The sequence below is a fragment of the Gorilla gorilla genome, chromosome 6, assembly GCF_029281585.2.
Source record: "Gorilla gorilla gorilla isolate KB3781 chromosome 6, NHGRI_mGorGor1-v2.1_pri, whole genome shotgun sequence".
NCBI lineage: Eukaryota > Metazoa > Chordata > Mammalia > Primates > Hominidae > Gorilla > Gorilla gorilla.
This window is the reverse complement of record NC_073230.2, coordinates 112,091,755-112,115,854: the sequence shown is the minus strand read 5'-3', so window position 1 is coordinate 112,115,854 and position 24,100 is coordinate 112,091,755. Positions and strand designations below refer to the sequence as shown.

At 36.7% G+C, this 24,100-nt stretch overlaps 1 protein-coding gene across 1 annotated transcript in view; it reads left to right on the top strand.

Annotated features, from left to right (window-relative positions):
- The window catches only part of LOC115935380 (probable C-mannosyltransferase DPY19L2), a 68,436-nt gene that overhangs the window by 33,246 nt on the left and 11,090 nt on the right, over positions 1-24,100 (top strand). Inside the window, exons 11-14 of the mRNA XM_055392544.2 lie at positions 10,722-10,746; positions 12,033-12,152; positions 13,722-13,896; positions 23,725-23,824. Coding sequence (XP_055248519.1) covers positions 10,722-10,746; positions 12,033-12,152; positions 13,722-13,896; positions 23,725-23,824 — 420 coding nt within the window. The remainder of the gene's footprint in view (positions 1-10,721; positions 10,747-12,032; positions 12,153-13,721; positions 13,897-23,724; positions 23,825-24,100) is intronic.

The window sequence follows — 24,100 nt, the reverse complement described above, 5'->3', positions numbered from 1 at the left end:
TTTTTATGGCTGCATAGTATTCTATGGTGTATATGTGCCACATTTTCTTAATCCAGTCTACCATTGTTGGACATTTGCGTTGGTTCCAAGTCTTTGCTATTGTGAATAGTGCCACAATAAACATACGTGTGCATGTCTTTATAGCAGCATGATTTATAGTCCTTTGAGTATATACCCAGTAATGGGATGGCTGGGTCAAATGGTATTTCTAGTTCTAGATCACTGAGGAATCGCCGAACTGACTTCCACAATGGTTGAACTAGTTTACAGTCCCACCAACAATGTGAAAGTGTTCCTATTTCTCCACATCCTCTCCAGCACCTGTTGTTTCCTGACTTTTTAATGATTGCCATTCTAATTGGTGTGAGATGCTATCTCATTGTGGTTTTGATTTGCATTTCTCTGATAGCCAGTGACGGTGAGCATTTTTTCATGTGTTTTTTGGCTGCATAAATGTCTTCTTTTGAGAAGTGTCTGTTCATGTCCTTCGCCCACTTTTTGATGGGGTTGTTTGTTTTTTTCTTGTAAATTTGTTTGAGTTCTTTGTAGATTCTGGATATTAGCCCTTTGTCAGATGATTAGGTTGTGAAAATGTTCTCCCATTTTGTAGGTTGCCTGTTCACTCTGATGGTAGTTTCTTTTGCTATGCAGAAGCTCTTTAGTTTAATTAGATCCCATTTGTCAATTTTGGCTTTTGTTGCCATTGCTTTTGGTGTTTTAGACATGAAGTCCTTGCCCATGCCTATGTCCTGAATGGTAATGCCTAGGTTTTCTTCTATGGTTTTTATGGTTTTAGGTCTAACGTTTAAGGCTTTAATCCATCTTCAATTAATTTTTGTATAAGGTGTAAGGAAGGGATCCAGTTTCAGCTTTCTACATATGGCTAGCCAGTTTTCCCAGCACCATTTATTAAATAGGGAATCCTTTCCCCATTACTTGTTTTTCTCAGGTTTGTCAAAGATCAGATAGTTGTAGATATGCAGTGTTATTTCTGAGGGCTCTGTTCTGTTCCATTGATCTAGATCTCAGTTTTGGTACCAGTACCATGCTGTTTTGGTTACTGTAGCCTTGTAGTATAGTTTGAAGTCAGGTAGCATGATGCCTCCAGCTTTGTTCTTTTGGCTTAGGATTGACTTGGCGATGCGGGCTCTTTTTTGGTTCCATGTGAACTTTAAAGTAGTTTTTTCCAATTCTGTGAAGAAAGTCATTGGTAGCTTGATGGGGATGGCATTGAATCTATAAATTACCCTGGCAATTTTTGGAATTCCTCCCTCCCTCCCTTCCTCCATTCCTTCCTTCCTGCCTTCCTTCCTTCTCTCTCTCTCTGTCTTGTCTTGTCTTGTCTTTCCTCTTCTCTTCTCTTGTTTTTTCTTTTCTTTTCTCTTTTCTTTTCTCTTCTCTTGTCTTCCCTTCTCTTCTCTTCTTTTCTCTTCTTTTCTTTTCACAGAGTCTTGCTCTGTCACCCAGGCTGGAGTGCAGTGGCATGATCTCTGCTCACTGCAGCCTGGACATCCTGGGCTCACGAGATCATCTCATCTCTGCTCTGCCAAGCAGCTGGGACTACAGGTGTGCATCACCATGCCCAGCTAATTTTGTATTTTTTTGTAGAGAGGGGGTTTCACCATGTTGGTCAGGCTTTTCTTTTTCTTTCTTTTTTTAACTTTCAGAGGGGGTATAATTATTTGTGTTCCTGAATATTTATGAATTTTCTTCTAAACTTATTGTTAAAACTATTTATTGTATAACATTTTTGGATGGTTTTAGTAATGTCACTAGCATAAGCAGATGCCAGCAAAATGTATCATATCAGTCACACATAAGTAAATTGCTATAAGACTCAAGAAGTAAATTGTGAAGAAAATTTCCTTCTGAGGGAAATATGATCTCAAATGACATGTTTTTTAGTGTTCAACTTTTATTTTAGATGCAGGGGGCACATGTATAGGCTTGTTACATGGGTATATTGTACCCAGGTAGTGAGCATAGTACCTAATAGTAATTTTCAAGTTACATTTTATATTTGTAAATAGAATATTTGATTTTATTTTGTGACTTCTACTTTATAGAATAGTTTTAGATTTATAGAAAAATTGTGAAGACAGTAGAAAGAATTTCTATGAACTCCATACTCCATGCTTGTATTTTTAATAGACAGCTGTGTATGGTTGTCAGAAGAGCTAATTAAGCTCTTAGGTGCATCTGTTGCAATTGTTTCCAAAATAAAGGGGATAATAGACCCATTCTACATTGTTCCGGACAGATGGAGCCCAGGGAAATGTGTCTTGGCATTCTAAAAAAGAATGAATGGAGAACCCTGGACACTGTTCCCATAAGGAGTGCATGAAGGGTCTTGGAATATTTAATTGGATAATAGAAGATTGAAGGGTATGTGGCAACTGTCTTCATATGTTGCAGAGGGTGTAATGTGGAAGTGACAGACTCGGAGGGATCAGTGGATGGAAGATAATTACTCAGAATATGGAAGTCTATGTGTTGATTACATATTTGAAAGTGACAGGCCTGTTGTGTATGGGCACAGGGTTCTGGGTTAAATCTCAAAAATAATAATAGCAGAGGCTAGTAGTAATACATTCTGAAAAACCGGTGTATCAAAAAGAGAGGGAATACTCCCCTCTCTTAGATCTGCTCCCCTGAGTGCTGATTGTAAGTAGCTTTGTATGTTTTATTTTAGAAAACACATATAGAAACACAATATTTTTAAAAAATAGAATTGTATTCTTCTTATTCTGCAACTTGTTACTTGTATTTAATAGTGTGTCTTGGGCCTCTTCCTTGATCTTCATTATATTTTATAATGGTCTTAGGATTTTATTGTTGACCATCATGCGTGACTGCCTTTCCCATATCAATGAAAGTTTAGATTATATATAACTTTTGTCATAAAAAAACCAATGTTTTGAGGATTGAACATCCTGGTTCGTGTATCTTGGTACACTTATTCTAAGTATTTCTATAGTATAAAATATTTGAATTTGGACTGCTGATTATGAGGCCTGCATATTTTAGAATTTGTTAAAACTGAGAAATTATAATGATGAGAGTGTCCATTTCTCTGCAACTCCACCAACATCGTTATCAAGCTTTTAATTTTTTCTGATAGGTAAAAACAATTCATTTTATTGTATAAATTCTATGTCAGTGGAGTTTTGCAGCTTTTCATGTGTTTGTTTACTATGTTTCTTTTTGACCTTTAAAAGTTGTTTTGTGGGGGTTTTTTTTTGTTTTTGTTTTTGTTTTTTTTTTCTTTCGTCTCGCTGCTGTGTATGCAGTGGCACAATCTCGGCTCACTGCAACCTCTGCCTCCGGGGTTCAAGCAATTCTCCTGCCCCAGCCTCTGGAGTAGCTGGGATAACAGGCACCCGTCATCACACTCAGCTAATTTTTGTTTTCTTAGTAGAGACAGGGTTTTGCCATGTTGGCCAGGCTGGTCTCGAACTCCTGACCTCAAGTGATCCAGCCACTTGGGCCTCCCAAAGTGCTGGGATTGCAGGCATGAGCCACTGTGCCCAGCTATGTGTTATGTTTTTGCTTTTTCCATAGACGTAACATTTTGTCTCTTTTGTGTATTACATAGTTTCTTCCAAGATGTCAACTTATAGTTCATTTATGGTCTCTGCTTTGTAGAACTTCAAAATTTCTGTACAATCACAGTTATATATTTTTTCTGGGTTCATATGTTGCTTAGAAACACTTCCCTACACCAAAAACATGAAAATATTTTTTTCATATTTTCTTTCATAAGTTTCTATTTACATATAGGTTATTTATTACTCTTGCATTAATTTTGTGGTATAGTGACATAGAGGAGTCTACCTTTCCCCCTCTAATGAGGTATTGTCCCAACACTGTATTGCATAAATCTTTTTTCCAAATGTCAGCTTTTATCACTTATCAATTCTCATTGTACTTGAGTCTGTTTTAGATTGTCTCTTATATTGATCTTTCAGTTTATAGGAAAGCTGCTTTACTTTTTTTTTTGCAACACGTTTTTATCTAGCCATGTTACCAAACTTTCTTTCTGGTTCTAATAGTTTTTCCATTGATGCTGTGGATTTTCTAGGCAGGTTATCATATAATCTATAAATAGTAATAACTTTCTAATATTTATACTTCTTTACTTTCTTGTCTTGTGTATTAGCTAGAACTTCCAGAACAACTTTGAATTGCAGTGATGATGGGCTTGCCCTTATTTTGTTTCTGACTCTAAAGTGAAGAATGCCTTTAGTGTCTCACTGTTTCATTTGCTGTTAGTATATAATAGATAGCCTTTATTTCATTAAGAAAGTTTCCTTGGCCAGGCGCGGTGGCTCATGCCTGTAATACCAGCATTTTGGGAGGCCAAGGTGGGCGGATCACGAGGTCAGGAGATTGAGGCCATCCTGGCTAACATGGTGAAACCCTGTCTCTACTAAAAATACAAAAAATTAGCTGGGCGTCGTGGTGGGCGCCTGTAGTCCCAGCTACTCGGTAGGCTGAGGCAGGAGAATGGCGTGAACCCGGGAGGCGGAGGTTTCAGTGAGCCGAGATTGCGCCACCGCACTCCAGCCTGGGAGACAGAGTGAGACTCCATCTCAAAAAAAAAAAGAAAGTTTCCTTTTGGTTTTTATAAACCAGGATAATTTTAAAAATTAAATTAAACATAGATGTTGAAAGTGTATAATGTGTGAATTGTAACTCAATAAAGCAGTAAAAAATGAATGTTAAATTTTTTAAAAATGGCTTTAAAAATATTTTGAGGATTATTATATATTTTTTCTCCTTATTAATAACTACACTTGTTTTTAAAATTTGGTAAGAATGCTTAACATGTGATCTACCCTCTTAACGATTTTTTAATTGTATAGTACAGTATTGTGGACTATAAGTATAACATTCTATAGTCGATCTCTCAAACTTATTCATCTGGCTTAACTGAAACTTTAAGCCTGTTGACTAGTAACTCTCCATTTCCCCTCGTTTCAGCCCCTGGTGACACCATTCCACTCTTTCACTCTATGACTTTGACTATTTTAGATACCTCATGTAAGTGGAATTTTGCATTATATATCTTGTGGGGTTGGCTTACTTCAGTTAGCATAATGCCCTTCAGGTTCATCCATGCTGTCTCACATTGAAGAATTTCCTACTTTTTTTTTTTAGGCTGAACAATATTCCATTGCTTTTGTATGCTGCATTTTCATTATTCGTCTGTTGATGGACATTTAGTCAGTTTCCACATCTTGACTACTATGAATAGCACTGCAGTGAACATGACAGTGCTAGTATCTTGTTGAGATTTTGATTTCAACTGTTTTGGATAATACCTAGAAGTGGGATTACTGGATTTTATGGTAGTTCTACTTTTAATTTTTTAAAGATTTTTTTGGTGAACCTCCATCCTGTATTCCATAGCAGGTGCACCATTTGAAATTCTACCTGTGCAGGGATTTCAATTTCTCTACATTCTTGCCAACACTTACTACCTTTTGTTTTTTGGATAATGTCTATCCTGACATGTACATTAGAGTTGTAATCTTTCTGCTGGTAGAAGGTCTTGCTTCAATGGTGATAGCTTCAGACTGATCAGGTGGCCGTGGCAATTTCTTAAAATAAGACAATGAAGTTTGCCACATTGATTGACTCTTCTTTCGTGAAAAATTTCTCTGTAGCATACAATGCTGTTTGATAGCATTTTACCAACAGTAGAACTACTTTCAAAATTGGAGTCAGTCCTCTCAAACTCTGCCACGCTTTATCAACCAAATTTATGTCATCTTCTGAATCCTTTGTTTTCACTTCAACAGTGTTCACAGCATGTTCACCAGGAGTAGATTCTATCTCAAGAAACCACTCTCTTTGCTTACCCATAAGAAGCAACTCCTCATCCATTAAAGTTTTATCATGAGATTGCAGCAATTCAGTCACGTCTTCAGGCTCTACTTCTAATTCAAGTTCTCTTGCTGTTTCCACCACATCTGGAGTGACTTCCTCTGCTGAAGTCTTGGACCCCTCAGTGTCACCCATGAGGGTTGGAATCATTTTTAATGTTATATGAGAAGAAAGCATTCTAAGAAAATGACAGATAAAGTAGAAAATAAGTTGGAATCAACTGCTTCCCATCTCTTATTGATGTCAGTATTTTGACCTCCATCCATGAATCACAAATATCCTTAATGGCATCTAGAATGGTGAATCATTTCCAGAAGATTTTCAATTTACCCAAATCCATCAGAGGAATCACTATCTATGACAGCTATAGCCTTATGAAATATATTTCTTAAATAACAAGACTTGAAAGTTGAAATGACTCCTTGATCCAGCCTGCTTTCCTGCAACTTTAATCTCCTTGTCCATCTCTATCAGAGCTCTTGGGTGACCAGCCACATTGTCAATGAGCAATAATATTTTGAAAGGAATCTTTTTTTCTGGGAAGTAGGTCTCAAGAGTGGGTTTAAAATATTCAGTAAATCATGCTGTGACAGATGTGCTGTCATCCAGGCTTTGTTGTTCCACTGTAGAGTAGAGGCAGAGTAGATTTAGCATAATTCTGAAAAAAGGTCTCAGGATTTTCAAAGTGGTAAATGAACATTGGCTTCAACTGAAAGTCATCAGCTGCATTAGTCCATAACAAGGTCATTCTTTTTTGGATTTTTCATAAAACCAGCTTTTGGTTTTATTCCTTATATTTATGAAGGTTGTTCTCCATTTTATTAATCTCTGCTTATATGTTTATGTCCTCAGTTTTTCTTTTGGTGCACTTTTGTTGTTTTTTGGTGTCTAAAGTTCACATCATTTATTATCAATCATTATTGTGTCCTAGTAAATACATTCAAAGTTATAACTTTCTCTGAAGAAAACGCACACTGTATCCCATGATGTGTGTAGCATTACCATTAATGTTGATTTCTGTGTAGTCTGTGATTTGAGTTTTGATCATTTAATCCAAAATCACTTAGAAGAATGTCTTAAAATGTCTAACTAGTTTTAGGCCGGGTGCGGTGGCTCATGCCTATAATCCCAGCACTTTGGGAGGCCAAGGCGGGCGGATCACGAGGTCAGGAGATCAAGACCATCCTGGCCAACACGGTGAAACCCCGTCTCCACTAAAAATACACAAATTAGCTGGGTGTGGTGGCACGCACCTGTAATCCCAGCCACCCGGGAGGCTGAGGCAGGAAAATCGCTGGAACCCAGGAGTCGGAGGTTGCAGTGAGCCAAGATTGCCACTGCACTCCAGCCTGGCAACAGTGCGAGGCTCCATCTCAATAATAATAATAATAATAATAACAATTTTTAAAAATGTCTAACTAGTTTCTTCTGTTGTATATTTTGCCTTTAAAATTAACTTGCTATTTATTGAGATGGATGTTCAGTTTTAGTAAATGCTCTGTGAGGATTTCTTAAATGTTCATTTCTTATTTAGGGGAAGTTCAAAGTTACATGTTATATCATGTTATTAATAGTGCTATTCTAAATGGTCTAGTACATCAACTTATTTTTCTACTTTATCTGTTTTCTTAGAATGCTGTCTTCACACACAACATTAAAAATGAATTTTTCAAAATTGTCTTGTAATTTTAATAGTGTTTGCTTTATATAGATAGTGCTGTTGTTCATTGCATGATTATTATAGGATTGTACTTTTATTATAAAGGATATTCTTTGCTTTACTTAGTGGTTTTTTGCTATAAATTTTTCTTTGTATAAAATTAATATTGCCACATCTGCTTTCTTTTTTATAGATTTTCCTGGTTTACCTGTATTTATGCTTTTTTTTTTTAACATTTTTGTGACATTTTGGTTTAGGTATATTTCTCATTGTTAGATTTTTTCTATTCAAATTCCTCTAATACTCATTTTCTAATTGGTGAATTTAACCCATTTTCATATTAACTGTGATAACTGCTGTGTTTGTACTTCTCCCTGCCATCGGATTTTATGTTTTCTATTCATCGTGCTTTTCAAAAATTATTTTCTTGATACTTGCTGAATTGTTAGCTATATCCCATTTCTATATTTCCTGGTGGTTTCTCTTAAATTATTAGCAAATATATTCATCTTGATATTAAGAATTCATCAGCATCTAAAACCTGTTACCACCAATGATAGTAGCTAACAGTTATTATTTCCTGTGTGTCTGACAGTATTTTAAGCTTCTTACCAGTATTAACTCAATAAATCCTCACAGTCACCTTGTGAGAAGGGAGTCAGTTATTCCCATTATTTACAGATGAGGAAACCAGTAAGAAGGTAAGTAATTTTCTGAAAGGCACACAGCTAGTGAGTAGTGGAGGCAGAATTCATACTCAGGCTCTGTACCTAGAGACCTGCTTGCTTCAGCGCTGAGCTGTTGGAATATTTCTACTTGTCCCTGCCTAGATACCCTCTCCTTCCAGGTTATGCTGAAATTTACTTTCTAGATTGTTGTCTTATCTGTTATGTTTTAAGAAGTCTCTAAACATTTACATTAAAGACACCAGCAATCTTTGGACTTGACTTCAAATTTTACTGATTTATTTTTCCTTGACATGTAGAATTGGCATGCTTTCTGGGTGCTTTCTTGCCTGAAAAATCGCTTTATTTTGCCCTCATATTTGATTGATAGATTGGTTAATAGATATTTGTGGGTTTCATTCAACATTTTGTTGACATTGCTTCTTTGTGTTCTAGCATTGAGGATTACAGACGAAAATTCCTATATAGTTTTTCTCTCTGGAAATACATAAGGTTTGGAGGGGTGATGTGTGTGTGTTGTTGTTCTCTTATTCTTTCACTTTAGCCTCTCTTTTTTGAATTTCTATTATTGCTTTTATCATATTATCTATTTCTTTTCTTTCTGTGTTCTCAGAGAATATCATCACTGAGTCTTTAATACTGTCAACTTCAGCTGTGTACATTTTGCTCTTCAGCTTTCTTTTGAGGCTTTAAATTAGGCAAATATATTTTTCTTAGAATTTCTGAAAACTCCTTTTCACTGGAGCTTATTTTAATTATATGGATGCATTATCCTCTTAAACTTCTGTGAAAACAATAATTGGAGTTTTCATTTGCATTAGCTGTTTCATGAGAGGTCAAGTTTTTTGCTTATTTATTTTGATGTTTCCTTTTCATGATATTTGTGTCTTGGGATTTGGTTGTATATTCACATTTTTAATTAGCTACTTGATTTAAATAAAGTATCAGTAGTTACTTTCAGGGTTCTTGGTGATTATAATAATTACTCACCTACCAGGCTTCTTCCTTGCATGCAGCTCACTACAGGAATCTGTTGTGCCTAGAAGATTTCGGGACAAGTGGGGAAACCCCACTCCGTTAACTGCATACACAGGGAAGGAGCTACGAGGGAGATAGAATAATTTGGTCTCTACTATTACCTTAAGAGACCTTCCCCTGTCTTCGATTTAAAAAAAAAACTACTGCATACAAAGGGTAGGAGCTACAAGGGACATAGAATAATTTGGACTCCACTACTACCTTAAGAGACCTTCCCCTGACTTCTCTTTTAAAAAACCTATGGGTCTCTGTACCCCTGAACTTACTTTCCACACCTATTTCTCTCTTCACCCCCAAAATCCATATTAGAATGTCCCTGCAGGCTATAAAGCCTTTCATAAAAGTAAAATACCCAGTCTTTTCAAGAGAACAATAAAATAGGCAGTCTCCTAACTCTTGTCTTACTCTAATATAAACTCCATGAAGATAAGAATTGTCTCCATACGGTTCATGCTGCACAGCAGTTGCCCTTATCTGCAGGGCGACGCATCCCAAGACCCCCAGTGGATGCTTGAAACTGCAGAGAGTAACACACGTGATTGCCACCATCGGAACACATTTCTGTTCACGTCTTCCACCCACAGATTTAATGCCTTTTCCGTCTTAACTAAGCACTCATCATGGACTGTGGCCATAACTTTTGCAGTTTTAGATGCAACAGCAAAACTAAGGTTAATTTTTTCTTCTTCTTCACAATTTCATGGGTAGATTTGTTCTTACCGTAGATCTTAGCAACCTCAGCATATGATGTTTTTTCTTTTGAGAACTTTCACCTTTTCTCTTAAAGAAAGCACTTTACAGCTTCTCTTTGGCATATCTCAACTGCCAGCATCACTGCTCTTGAACTTTGGGGCCATTATTAAGTCAGAAAAGGGTTACTTGAAAACAAGCACTGAGATACCACCAGAGTCCATCTGATTACTATAAATATTTTGTAAAGAGACAACTTTTCTGAAACTAAAAATATTTATGTTTTACCCAATAATTTTTCTTCTGGAAATTTATGCTAAGGAAATATTCAGAGATGCTTACAAAGTTTTATGCATGAGTGTCTGTGTTATTTGTAATTGTGAAAAATGAAAAGAACTCAAAAGTTTAACAGTGGTCATCTAAAGTATTGTATACACTGTATATATAGGTTGAATAGAAGGTCATCCTATTCATTTATTAATGAGAGGTACAATCTCCAGGGATCTGTAAAATCTATTTTGTCTTAACCAAAGAACAAATTTTTGACATATCTTGAATAGGATGACTATAAATTATGACTTTTAAATTGTTGTAATTTTTGTACTATTATCTGATATTTTTATTTTTATATATGTTCCTAAGTAGTTTAGAGATAGTCACATTTTAAAAATCTAAGATCAAACAAATGAAGCTTATTTTTATGTATTCATAGTATAAAAGACCTTCAGTAAATAGATAATACTTTTGTTTTATTCTAGAAAACAGCTCCTTGAACACAATGAGGTAAAGCTTTCATTTTAATCTCTGGTAGACTTGTGTATTAAATTCTAGTTTGAGGGTAATTGACAAAGGTATAACCTTGCTGCTGATGCACCTTCAGTAGTGAGTTGTTCAGCATTGGTGATAAATTTCTGCTGATCCTTCTCACTCTTTCATCTGCTCTTACTTTTGAATAGTAATAAGGATTTAAAAGCTAGAAGGCTGATTTATGACTATAGTACAGAATTAAATTAAATTGCATTCATTTAACAATAACAAGCATTTGGTTTCTAGCCTGCTGAGCTAATCAGCTACAGTCCATTGGGGCAGGCACCCTTGGCCCTGTGACTGGTGGCCATCTGCCACCACGTAGATTTGCTGGTCAGTCAGTGACAAGCTCAGAAGTGTTGAAGGACACAAAAGATACTAAAGTCATGTTCCTGCCCTTCAGTATGTGTAATTTTACAAAGGAGACAAATAAGACAACATTTTATATCGTGTAAAATTATTTTGTGGCATAAAAAGGAAAAGATCAGTGTGGGCTGGAAGTATTTCCTATTTGATAGAACTTTAAGTGGGTCTTGAGGTAAAGGTCAACTTTACAGGAGTGGGTAACTGAATTTGAACTTAATAGAGATAGTTTATGACACATGTTGAGTATCCCTTATCCAAAATGCTTAGGACTAGAGGCGTTTCAGATTTCAGATTTTATTGAATTTTGGAATATTTACAACGTAGTTACTAGTTGAGCATCCCTAACCTGAAAATCCAAAATCCAAAATGCTTCAGTGAGCATTTGTTTTAGCATAACCTTTGAACATCATATTGGTACTCAAAAGTTTCAGATTTTGGAGCATTGTAGATTTCAGATTTTTGGATCAGGGATTCATTAGTAACTGTCACTTTACAGTGAGGCCCATTGTGTTGGTCCTCCGCCTCCTCACACCACCTCCTCCTCTCCCTGGCTCCTCTGCCTGCTCCATTTTCTTGCCAACTGCACTTACTTCCTTACAGTAGACTATGTAATGGATTTATTTATTTGCTATTTCTATGTATTGTCTGTCTTTCATTACTAAATGTAGTTAAATGTAATACAAGGACAGAAATTGCTCACTGCTGTATCTGAAGCACCCAGAAGAGTACCTGGAACATAGTAGACATTCGATAAATTATTGTTGAATGAATACTGATAGGCTTATTACTAAGTTAGAAGATCCTTGTCTTAATGAATAATATAGTTTTAATATACTTCATTAATTTAAAAATATGAAAATTAAAAATGTGATTTTGTCTTATTTGTGTTTTTATAGCTGGCTTTTCACACATTGCAGTTGTTAGCATTTACTGCCCTTGCCATTTTAATTTTGAGGCTAAAGCTGTTTTTGACACCGCACATGTGTGTTATGGCTTCCTTGATATGCTCTCGACAGGTAAGGGATTCATTCTTGTATAACAATACTATAAAAACTATAGCAGCTATACTTAGTAGTTACCGTGGCTTTGCTGACTAATTCAAAATATAAACACACTAAGTGTTTTTAACTTAACTAAGTTAAATGATTTAAAATATTACTTCATGATTCACTATAAGCAAGAAAAGCAATTTCAAGTGGCTTTGAAAAGTATTTCTGGATTTTAATTGATATTTCTACAACAAGTGATTAGGCAAACATTTCCCCTCTGTTAATATCCTGTCCATGAACATAACCTTTTAGAGTTCAGGTTTGTGTAAGAGTGCCTGGCACAGTGGCTCACACCTGTAATCCCAGCACTTTGGGAGGCCGAGATGGGCAGATCACTTGAGGCCAGGAGTTCGAGACCAGCCCGGCCAACATGGTGAAACTCCATCTCTACTAAAAATACAAAAATTAGCTGGGTGTGGTGGCGAGTGCCTGTAATTCCAGCTACTTGGGAGGCTGAGGCAGGAGAATCGCTTGAACCTGGGAGGCAGAGGCTGCAGTCAGCCAAGATCGCACCACAGCACTCTAACCTGGGTGACAGAGTGAGACTCTGTCTCAAAAAAAGAAAAAGAAAAAAAAAGAGTTTCCTGGTGGCCAGGCACAGTGGCTCACACCTGAAATCCCAGCACTTTGGAAGGCCGAGGTGGGCAGATCACTTGAGGTCAGGAGTTCAAGATCAGCCTGGCCAACATGGTGAAACCCTGTCTCTATTAAAATACAAAAATTAGCCGGGCATGGTGGTGTGTGCCTGTAATCCCAGCTACTCAGGAGGCTGAGGCAGGAATATTGCTTGAACCCGGGAAGTGGAGGTCGAAGTGAGCTGAGGTCGCACCACTGCATTACAGCCTGGGAGACAGAGTGAGACTCTGTCTCAAAAAAAAAAAAAAAAAAAAAAAGAGTTTCCTGGTTAACCAAAAGTACCCTGAAATACTCATCCAATACCAGAGTAGATGCAGAATAATTGCTCTAATATGGTTCTGTTTGGCTCGAAAAATCTATAAGAAATTCTGGGGTTCTATCACTGTTATCTAACATACAAAAGAACTAGATAAATTGCTAGAGTATTGGGCCTAAGGTACTTCTACAAACACCTTACTTAGTTTTTATTATGAGTGTATAGCCTTAAAATATCATAATGCCTGTTTTCCTGAGAAGAATCTATATATATCATGCTAATAGGGCTTCCCTGTCTACTAACCATGTCCACAAGAGGCAGCCAAGGATGAAAGGATTTAGTTCTAAGATGTTTCACAGTTGTGATTTGTTTATTTTAATCCTTAGTAGTAAATTAGTACTAGAAGGATCAGGTATATCTTCCTTAATTCTTCCCAGGGGAGAGAAAGTTCCGTTTTCACCTGGGCCCTGTAATGCCAATATATTTGTTGCTTTAGAAACAATCGGAGATGATAATTCTGTATACATGTGTGCTGATATCAAAGGGTAATTCACATTGGTTTGAGTAACAAGGTGAGAATTTATTGTTGACCCCACAGTACTCTTCATATAAGAACTAGAAATAAATTGTTTTTTTCGTTTCAGCTCTTTGGCTGGCTTTTTCGCAGAGTTCGCAGAGAGAATGTTATCTTTGGCATTCTAACAGTGATGTCAATACAAGGTTATGCAAACCTCTGTAATCAATGGAGCATAATAGGAGAATTTAATGATTTGCCTCAGGAAGAACTTTTACAGTGGATCAAATACAATACCATACTAGGTGTGTAGGTATTTGGTTATATGCTAGTTTTATACAAACATACTCACAGACACATTTGTGTATACTATATATAATTATTGTCATTTCTGATATATGTGTGTATATGTGTATGACAGATTTACAAATAGGCATTCATACTCTCACAGACTTTGAGCAGACTATTGCAATGTCAATCAATTAAACCCTTCCAAAAGGCAATTTTGCACCCCCTTTAAGCCCCTCCCAGATAATTATCAAAGAATTTAAATTAGCACCAGGAAATTAATGATTTTTCACAAGTTATGTCCTTTAACCCTCAGACAGCATTATAGCATTTTAACCATAACAATGACAAATCAAAGAAATAAATCTTTAAAAATGAAATTTCACACCTTGTGCCAGGCTACAGCAGAAGATACTTTTGATGGTGGGGAGTTAACCAGCACCGCTTCTGTCACTGCAATCAGTGCTGTCTCCTCTAATTCTGTAAAACGGGGCATTGGCAGAAGAGTTAAAATCTTGGATATTCTATTTTCTTCACTAAATCATCTCACAGAGATAGTATACATCCTACTTTTAAGTACTCCAAAATTTTCTTTTTAGCTTACCTTCTTTTCTTCCTGTCTTTATTCAGAACTATCTCAAGCAGATAGATATTTTAAAATACCTTTCCAGAGAATAAGTCTATAACATTTTCTGTAACTAAATTTGTAAATCAAAGATTATTTTTGATATTTGGAAACTTACTCTGGCACAAGTTTTTCACTATGATTTATTTAAATTTTCTTATGACATCTGAGCTTGTTTCCTTTTATTTCTTATTTGATAGCCACTTTTTTTCTAATTAACCTTCATTAAGGTAAATCTTTATAAGCTTTAAGTAAGATATTTGGTCTATAGCTTTCAACGGGTGTAGGTGACAGTGCCTCATTAAACTGCCAAGCCAGTTTAATTAGAATTTTAAAAGTAATCCCCAACCGACTTTTTCCACATATGAGCTCAAGGTAATCACTCCCTTTCTTTACTCTCCCTTGCCCCTCTCCAGTTATAGCCATTTTCCCCAAGCTTTTAAAAATAGCTGCCCTTTTAATCTTTTCTTGTGTCTTTCTTTGTTCTGGTGTTTATATTGGGTTCCTGACAGAGAGCCTACATTTGGCAACTTATCCTTCTAAGATAACTGCCACAAACCCCTGTCTCACTTTTAGATGCCTCTTCTTTGATCTTCTTTTCAATCTGTCTTATTCTCCTTTTAATTACTCTTATTATGAGTTATCTCGTGGTTACCACATATTAAAAGCTGTATGAAGTTTTGTAGTATTAGTGGAACTAGTGCTTATATTGAGGTCTGCCATATATGGTTGTATAGTTTGTGCACTGCACAAAGGTGACCAATTGAGAGGATAAGTGAAAGCTTAAATCCAGCTTGTGGTCCACTCATCAAGCCATGTATAATGGGGCTCTGTCAAGTCAGGGGAATACCTTTTTCTAATCTGTGTAGTAGGCTAAATGGAGACTTCCATACAGTGACAGGAAAATATCTCATTTTTCCTTGTTATGCTCATTTACTTCACAGCCCAAAAGACAGAAGGTGGAGTGGGAGGGTATTTCTTCCTCTCCGTCTGCCATAGATGACAACTCAGTGGGTCCAGCTCTTGCTAGACAGGTGTGCCTAGTTTTTTTTTGGAAGACCCTGGCCCTGGGCTTTCAATTCTTCTAGCTCAGCATTTCCCAACCTTAGCACAGTTGACATTGAGGCTGTCCTGTGTATTACAAGAAATCCTTGGCCTCTATCTACAAGATGCCAACAGCATCTCCTCCCTCCTCCCCATAGCATGACATCGAAAAATGTCTCCAGAAGTTGTTACTGCTCCCTAGGGAGCAAAATCATGCCTGCCTGAGAACCACTTCTCTAGCTTAACAGTTTGTGATCATTAATTATTGAGTCTCCATTAATAAATACACATTCTTTGACTAGCTTACATATTTTCAAATTTGAGGCATATAAAGAAATTTTCATTCAAAGTTGCATTTAGAATGCTTAGTTATACTGGAAAGTAAACACTCAGGGTTCTTAAAGTTTTTAATTTATGTGGGTACAGAGCAGGTGTATATATTTATGGGGCAGATGGGATATTTTGATACAGGCATACAGTGTGTAATAATCACATCAGGGTAAATGGAGTATCCATCACCTGAAGCATTGATCCTTTGTGTTACAAACAATCCAGTTATACTCTCTCAGTTATTTTTAAATGTACAGTAATATTTTGTTGACTATAGCCACCCTTCTGTGTTACCAAACACTGCATCTTATCCATTCTATTTTGTTTGTGCACATTAACCATCCTCACTTCCCCTCCACCCCCTCACTATCCTTCCCAGCCTCTGGTAACCATCATTGTATTCTTGATCTCTATGAGTTCAACTCTTTTAATTTTTAGCTCCCACAAATAAGTAAGAACCTGCAAAGTTTGTCTTTCTGTACCTGGCTTATTTCAATTAATGTAATGACCTCCAGTTCCATCCATGTTATGGATAGGATCTCATTCTTTTTTTATGAAAGGATCTCATTCGTTTTTATGGCTGAATAGCACTGCGTTGTGTCTATGTACCACATTTTCTTTATCCATTCACCTGTTGATGGACACTTAGGTTGCTTCCAAATCTAGGCTATTGTGAGAAGTGCTGCAATAAACATGGGAGTGCAGATACCTCTTCTAAATATTTATTTCCTTTCTTTGGGGTATGTATCTAAGAGGAGGATTGCTGGATCATTTGGTAACTCTATTTTTAGTTTTTTGAGGAACCTCCAAACTCTTCTACATAGTGGTTGTACTAATTTACATTTTCACCAAAAGTGTATGAGAGTTCCCTTTTCTCCACATCTTTTCCTGTCTTTTGGATAACAGCCATTTGTTATTGCCTGTCTTTTGAGTAATAGCCATTTTAACTGGAGTGAGATGCTATTTCACTGTAGTTTTGATTTGCATTTCTCTGATGATCAGTGATGTTGAGCACCTTTTCATGTACCTGTTTGCCACTTGTATGTTTTCTTTCGAGAAATGGCTATTCAGATCTTTTGCCCATTTTTAAAGTAGATTTTTAGATTTTCTTTTCCTACAGAGTTGTTTGAGCTCCTTATATATTCTGGTTATTAATTCCTTGTCAGATTGGTAGTTTGCAAATATTTTCGCTTATTCTTTGGGTTGTCTCTTCACTTTGCTGATTGTTTCCTTTGCTTTGCAGAAGCTTTTACACTTGATGTCATCCCATTTGTTCATTTTTGCTTTGGTTGCCTGTGCTTCCCAGGTATTTACTCAAGAAATCTTTGTCCAAACCAAAGTCCTGGAGAGTTTCCCCAAAGTTTTCTTGTAGTAATTTCAGAGTTTGAGGTCTTAGATTTAAGGATTTAATCCATTTGGATTTGAGTTTTGTATATGGCAAGAGATAGGGGTGTAGATTCATTCTTCTGCATATGGATATTCAGTTTTCCCAGCACCATTTTTTGAAGAGATTGCCCTTTCCCCAATGTATGTTTTTGGGACTGCTGTAAAAAGTGAGTTTACTGTAGATGTATGGATTTCTTTCTGGGTTCTCCATGCTGTTCCACTGGTCTGTGTGTCTGTTTTTATGGCAGTACCATGATGTTTTGGTTACTATACTTCTGTAGTATAATTTGAAGTCAGGTATTGTGATTCCTTCAGTTTTGTTCTTCTTGCTCAGGGTAGCTTTGGCTATTCTAGGTCTTTTGTGTTTTCGAATAAATAAGGATCATTTTTTCTATTTCTGTGAGGAATATCATTAGTAGTTTGATGGGGATTGCATTGAATCTGTAGATTGCTTTGAATAGTATGGACATTTTAACAATATTGATTCTTCCAATGTTTGAACATGGAATAGCTTTCCATTTTTTGTATCTTCTTCAGTTTCTTTCTCCAGTTTTGTATAGCTTTCATTCTAGAGATCTTTCATTTCTTTGGTTAATTTCTAGGTATTTAATTTTATATGTGGCTACTGTAAATGGAATTACTTTTTAAATTTTCTTTCTCAGGTTATTCTCTGTTGGCATATAGAAACATTAATGATTTTTGTATGATTTTGTATCCTACAACATTACTGAATTTATCAGTTCTAATAGTTTTTTTGTGTGGAGACTTTAGGTTTTTCTAAATATAAGATCATATCATCTGTGAACAATGATAATTTGGCCTCTTCCTTTCAAATTTGGATGCCCTTTATTTCTTTCTCTTGTCTGATTGCGCTAGTTAGGATTTCCAGTACTATGTTGAATAATGTGGGAAAAAGTGAGCATCCTTGTCATGTCCCAGATCTTAGAAGAAAGGCTTTCAGTGTTTCCTCACTCAGTATGATACTATGATACTACTTGTGCGTTTGCTGTATATAGCTTCTTTATGTTGATTAATGTTCCTTCTATACCCAGTTTATTTGAAGGTTTTTATCATGAAGGTATGTTGAATTTTACCAAATGATTTTCCTGCATCTATGGAGATGAGATGATCATATGATTTTTCCCCTTCATTGTGTTGATATGACATATCACATTGATTTGCTATGTTGAACCATCTTTGCATCCCTGAGATAAATCCTATTTGGTCATGATGAATAATCTTTTTAATGTGTTATTGAATTCAGTTTGCTAGTATTTTGTTGAGGATTTTTACATTAACATTAATCAGAGATTTTGGCCCGTAGTTTTTTTGATGGGTCTTTGTATGGTTTTGGTATTAAAGTGATATTGGTCTCATACAATGGGTTTGGAAGTATTCCCTCCTCCTCTATTTCATGGAATCATTAGAGTAGGATTGATATTAGTTCTTCTTTAAATGTTTGATAAAATTCAGCAGTGAAGCCATCAGGTCCTGGGCTTTTCTTTGCTGAGAGACTTTTCATTAGAGATTTGATCTCATTACCTGTGATTGTTCTGTTCAGGTTTTGGATTTCTATATAGTTCAATCTTGGTAGGTTTTATGTATCCAGGGATTTATCCATTTCTAGGTTTTCCAATTTATCGGCATACAGTTGCTCATGGTAGTCTCTGATGATCCTTTAATTTCTGCAATATTGGTTATAATGTCTCCTTTTATTATCTCTGATTTTATTTATTTGGGCCTTCTGTCTTTTTTTCTTAGTCTGGTAAAGGTTTGTTAATTTTATCTTTCCAGAAAACCAGTTGATCTTTTATACTGTTTTCTTCATTGCAATTTCATTTATTTCTGCTCTGATCTTTATTATTTCATTTCTCTTACTAACTTTGGGTTTTGTTTGCCCTTTTCTAGTTTTTTAAGATGCATCATTGAGTTGTTAATTTGAGATTTTTCTTCTTTTTTGATGTGGGCACTTACAGCTATAGACTTCCCTCTTAATACCGCTTTCGCTGTATCCCATAGGTTTTGATGTGTTGTGTTTTCATTATCATTTGTTTCAAGAACATTTTCAATTTCCTTCTTAATTTCTTTATTAACCCACCGGTCATTCAGGAGCATATTCTTTAATTTCTATGTTTGTAGAGTTTCCAAAATTCCTTTTGCTACTGATTTCTATTTTTTTTTCCATTGTGGTCAGAGAAGATACATTATATTGTTTCAATTTTTAAAAAATGTTTTAAGGCTTGTTTTGTGGCCTATCCTTGTTTTGTGGTCTATCCTTGAGGAATGATCCATGTGCTGAGGAGAAAGATGTGTATTCTGTAGATGTTGGATGAAATGTTCTGTAAGTATCTGTTAGGTCCTTTTGATCTATAGTGCAGATTAAGTTCAGTGTTTCTTTGTTGATTTTCTGTCTAGATGACCTGTCCACTGCTGAAGGTGTGGTGTTGAAGTCTCAGGCTATTATTGTATTGGGATCTGTCTCTCTCTTTTGCTCTGATAATATTTGCTTTATATATCCGGGTGCTCCAGTATTGGGTGTATATATATTTACAATTGTTATATGCTCTTGCTAAATGAACCCCTTTATCATTATATAATGACCTTCTTTGTCTCTTTTTACAGTTTTTGTCTTGTAATCTATTGTGTCTGATATAAGTATGGCTATTCCTGCTCTTTTATGGTTTCCATCGGCATGGAATATAATTTTCCATCCCTTTGTTTTCAGTCTATATTTGCCTTTATAAGTAAAGTGTGTTTCTTGTAGGTAACAGATTCTTAGTGTTTTGTTTTATTATTCAGCTACTCTTTGTCTTTTGATTGGAGAGTTCAGCCCATTTACCTTCAGAGTTATTATTGTTAAGGACTTGCCCCTGCCATTTCGTTATTTGTTTTCTCATTGTTTTGTGGTCTTCTCTTCCTTCCTCTTTTTCTTTCATTGAAGGCGATTTTCTCTGGTGGTGTGTTTTAATTTATTGCTTTTTATTTTTTGTACATCAATTGTATGTTTTTAAACTTGAGGTTACCATGAGGCTTGCAAATAATATCTTATAACCCATTATTTTAAACTGATGACAACACTGATTGCATAAACAAGCCAAAAGAAAGCTAGTAAAAATTCTAAACTTTAACTTCATCTCCCGACTTTTTACCTTTTTCTTGTTTCTAGTTATATCTTATTGTACTGTCTCTTGAAAAGTTGTTGTAGTTATTTTTTATTGGTTCATCTTTTTGTCTTTCTACTTATCATATAAGTAGTTTATATACCATAATGACACTGCTATAATATTGTGTTTCTCTGTGTACTTACTATTACCAGTGAGTTTTGTACCTTCCGATTATTTCTTCCTCATTAATGTCCTTTTCTTTCAGATTGAAGAACTCCCTTTAGCATTTCTTATAGGATAGGTCTGGTGTGAATGAAATTTCACAGCTTTTGTTTCACTGGGAAGTCTTCTCCTTTAGGTTTGAAGGACACTTTCTCTGGATACACTACTCTCAGGTAAGAGGTTTTTTCCTTCACTTTAAATATGTCATGGCATGCTTTCCTGGCCTGTAAGGTTTCCACTGAAAAGTCTGCTGCCAGATCTATTAGATCTCCATTGTATGTTATTTGTTTCTTTTCTCTTGCTGCTTTTAGCATCCTTTCTTTATCCTTGACCTTTGGGAGTTTGATATTAAATGACTTGAGTTAGTCTTTGGGTTAAATCTGCTTGGTGTTCTATAACCTTCTTGTGCTTGAATATTGATATTTTCTCTAGCTTTGAGAAGTTCTGTTATACTTTTGAATAAACTTCCTACTGCTGTCTCTCTCTACCTCCTCTTTAAGGCCAATAACTCTTAGATTTTTCCCTTTAAAGGCTACTTCTAGATCTTGAAAGTATGCTTCATTCTTTTTTATTCTTTTTTCACCTCCTCTGTGTATTTTCAAGCAGCCTGTCTTCAATTTAAGCTCACTAATTCTTTCTTCTGCTTGATCAATTCTGCTATTAAGAGACTGATACATTCTTCAGCATGTCAGTTGCATTTTTCAGCTCCAGAATTTCTGCTTCTTTTTAATTATTTTGATTTATTTGTTAACTTTATCTGATAAGATTACTAATTCCTTCTCTGTGTTATCTTGAATTTCATTGACTTTCCTCAGCACAGCTATTTTGAATTCTCTGTCTGAAAGGCCACATATCTCTGTCTGTCCAGGATTGGCCCCCTAGTGCCTTATTTAGTTTGTTTGGTGAGGTCATGTTTTCCTGCATGGTTTTGATGCTTGTGGATGTTTGTCGGTGTCTGGGCATTGAAGAGTTAGGTATTTATTATAGTTTTTGCAGTCTGGGCTTGTTTGTACCCATCCTTGTTGGAAAGGCTTTCCAGGTATTCAAAGGGACTTTGGTGTTGTGATCTAAGTTTCTGGTCGCGGCGGCTGTATCTGCACTAGGAGGCACCCCATGCCCAGTAATGCTGAAGCTATTGCAGACTCTTAGAGGTACTACCTTGGTGGTCTTGGATAAAATCCAGAATTCTCAGGATTAGCAGGCAGAAGCTCTTGTTCTCTTCCCTTACTCTCTCCCATATGGAATCTCTCTCTCTTTCTCTGTGCTAAGCTGCCTGGAGCTGGGGGTGGGGTGATATAAGCATCTCTGTGGCCACCACTACTGGGAATGTGTTGGGTCAGACCTGAAGCTAGCACAGCACTGGGTCTTACCCAAAGCTCATTGTAACTACTGCCTGGCCACCACCTATGTTTGCTCAAGGTGTCGGGCTCAACAGTCAGCAGGTGGCAAAGCAAACCAGGCTGGTGACCTTCCCTTCAGGGTGGCAAGATCCCCCAGGTCATAGTCAGGTCCAGAGATGCTGCTGTCCAGGAGCCAGGGTTTGGAGTCAGACACCTTAGAAATCTACCTGATGCTCTATTCTACTGCAGCTGAGCTGGTGCTGAAACCACCAGACAAAGTCCTTCCCACCCTTCCTTCCCCTTTCCCCAGGCAGAGGGGTCTCTCCTCATTTCCACCACTACCACAGGCCCATGGGAGGTAACGCCTGGCTACCGCCAACATTCACTTAAGGCCGAAGGACCTTTCAGTCAGCTTTTGGTGAGTGCTGCCAGGCCTGGAACTCACCCTTCAGGGCAGTGGGCTCTCTTCCAGCCCAGGGCAGGTCCAGAAATGCCACCCAAGAGCCAAGGCCTGGAATCGGGGACCACAAGAGCCTGCTTGGTGCTGCTCCCCACTGAGGCCAAGCTGGTACCTAAGCTGATTTTTGGTTCTTATGAAAGTTCTTTTTGTGTAGGTCGTTATCAAATTTGGTGTTCCTGAGGGGAGGATGAACAATGGAGGCTTCTACTTGGTCATCATGCTCCGCCTCCTCTCCAACATAGTTTTTTATAGTAGATCTGAATAATATGTCTTATCTTTATTACTGATTTTATTGTGCTGATTAAAAATGGTAGTAACCTTCACAATTATGTAATTGTTTTTTATACAAAAGTACCAGGAAGTAAGCATTTGGTCTTCTGGTATTTCAAGAGATGAAATGGAAGCCAGATAGATTTTGATGTATCTCTATTTATGACCAAATTTATACATGTTATTACTCCAAAAAGTATTACTAGCAAGTAATGAAATGATTTCATGGCATGTATAAATGGTGTCAAGTCAAATGGTAACTCTGAGAACTTAAAGATGATCTGAGGGAAGAAAACAATGCTTTCCTTTTTTATGGCACATCCACAGGACCACAGTTCACCAGCCACAAAAGTCATTTGAAAAAATGTCCCATGAGACTTGCCCTTCATAGCAGTCTCTCAGTTCCTGGCATTTCACATTATTGGAACAGATGTGACATTTTACATTCTTTTTGTTTCATGTGTGTCTGTAGTCCTGCTGTTAGCATGGTGCTCTAGCATAGCAGGAAGCTTTAGTGAAGCAGCGAAGAGGGCAGGCTCTGGAACTTCCTAGCTGTGCAGTCTTGGACAAGTCACTTAACTTGGCTGTGTCTCTTCATCATCTACAACAGCAGTCTGCAACCTTTTTGGCACCAGGGACTAGTTTCGTGGAAGACCACTTTTTTCCACAGAACTGGGGGGTAGGGGGTGGTTTCTGGATGAAATTGTTCCACCTCAGACCATCAGGCATTAGATTCTAATGAGTGCATAACCCAGACCCCTCACATGCTCAGTTTGTGGATTCTACAAAGTAAGAACAGAGGACCTACCCCTTAGAATTGTGAAAATTAAGTGATTTCTTGTTAAAATATGGAGCACAATTTCTAGCACCCAGATAGCATTTAACAAAAGTCAGCTATTATTATAGTAGATAATGAATAACTATTGAGTTAATAAAAAGAATGAGGTCCATGATCATGTAAATAGGCATCATCCTTCTTAATTTGGGTTCACATGTTAGAGGTAAGTTTAACTTCTGATTTTCTTTAAAATATTTAATTGAAGAATATATCCTTTTTTTTTCAGATGCTGTCTTCGCAGGTGCCATGCCTACAATGGCAAGTGTCAAGCTGTCCACACTTCATCCCATTGTGAATCATCCACATTACGAAGATGCAGACTTGAGGTTGGCGGCTGATGAGTATTTCTTCAAGACTTACTTGGCGACTCCCAGTTCTTAGGAACTGGGAAAATTTTTACACACACACACACACACACACACACACACACACACACACACACACAAACTCATCCTCATTTTCATACTGGAAGTTAAAAAAAGTGACAATAACCATCCAGAAATGACAATACGTACCTGTTGCCTCTGGAGCAAGCAGACCTCTGAAAACTGAAAAATGCAAAAGCCAGTTTTTCCCAAAGTGACAAATGTGTCACATATTTA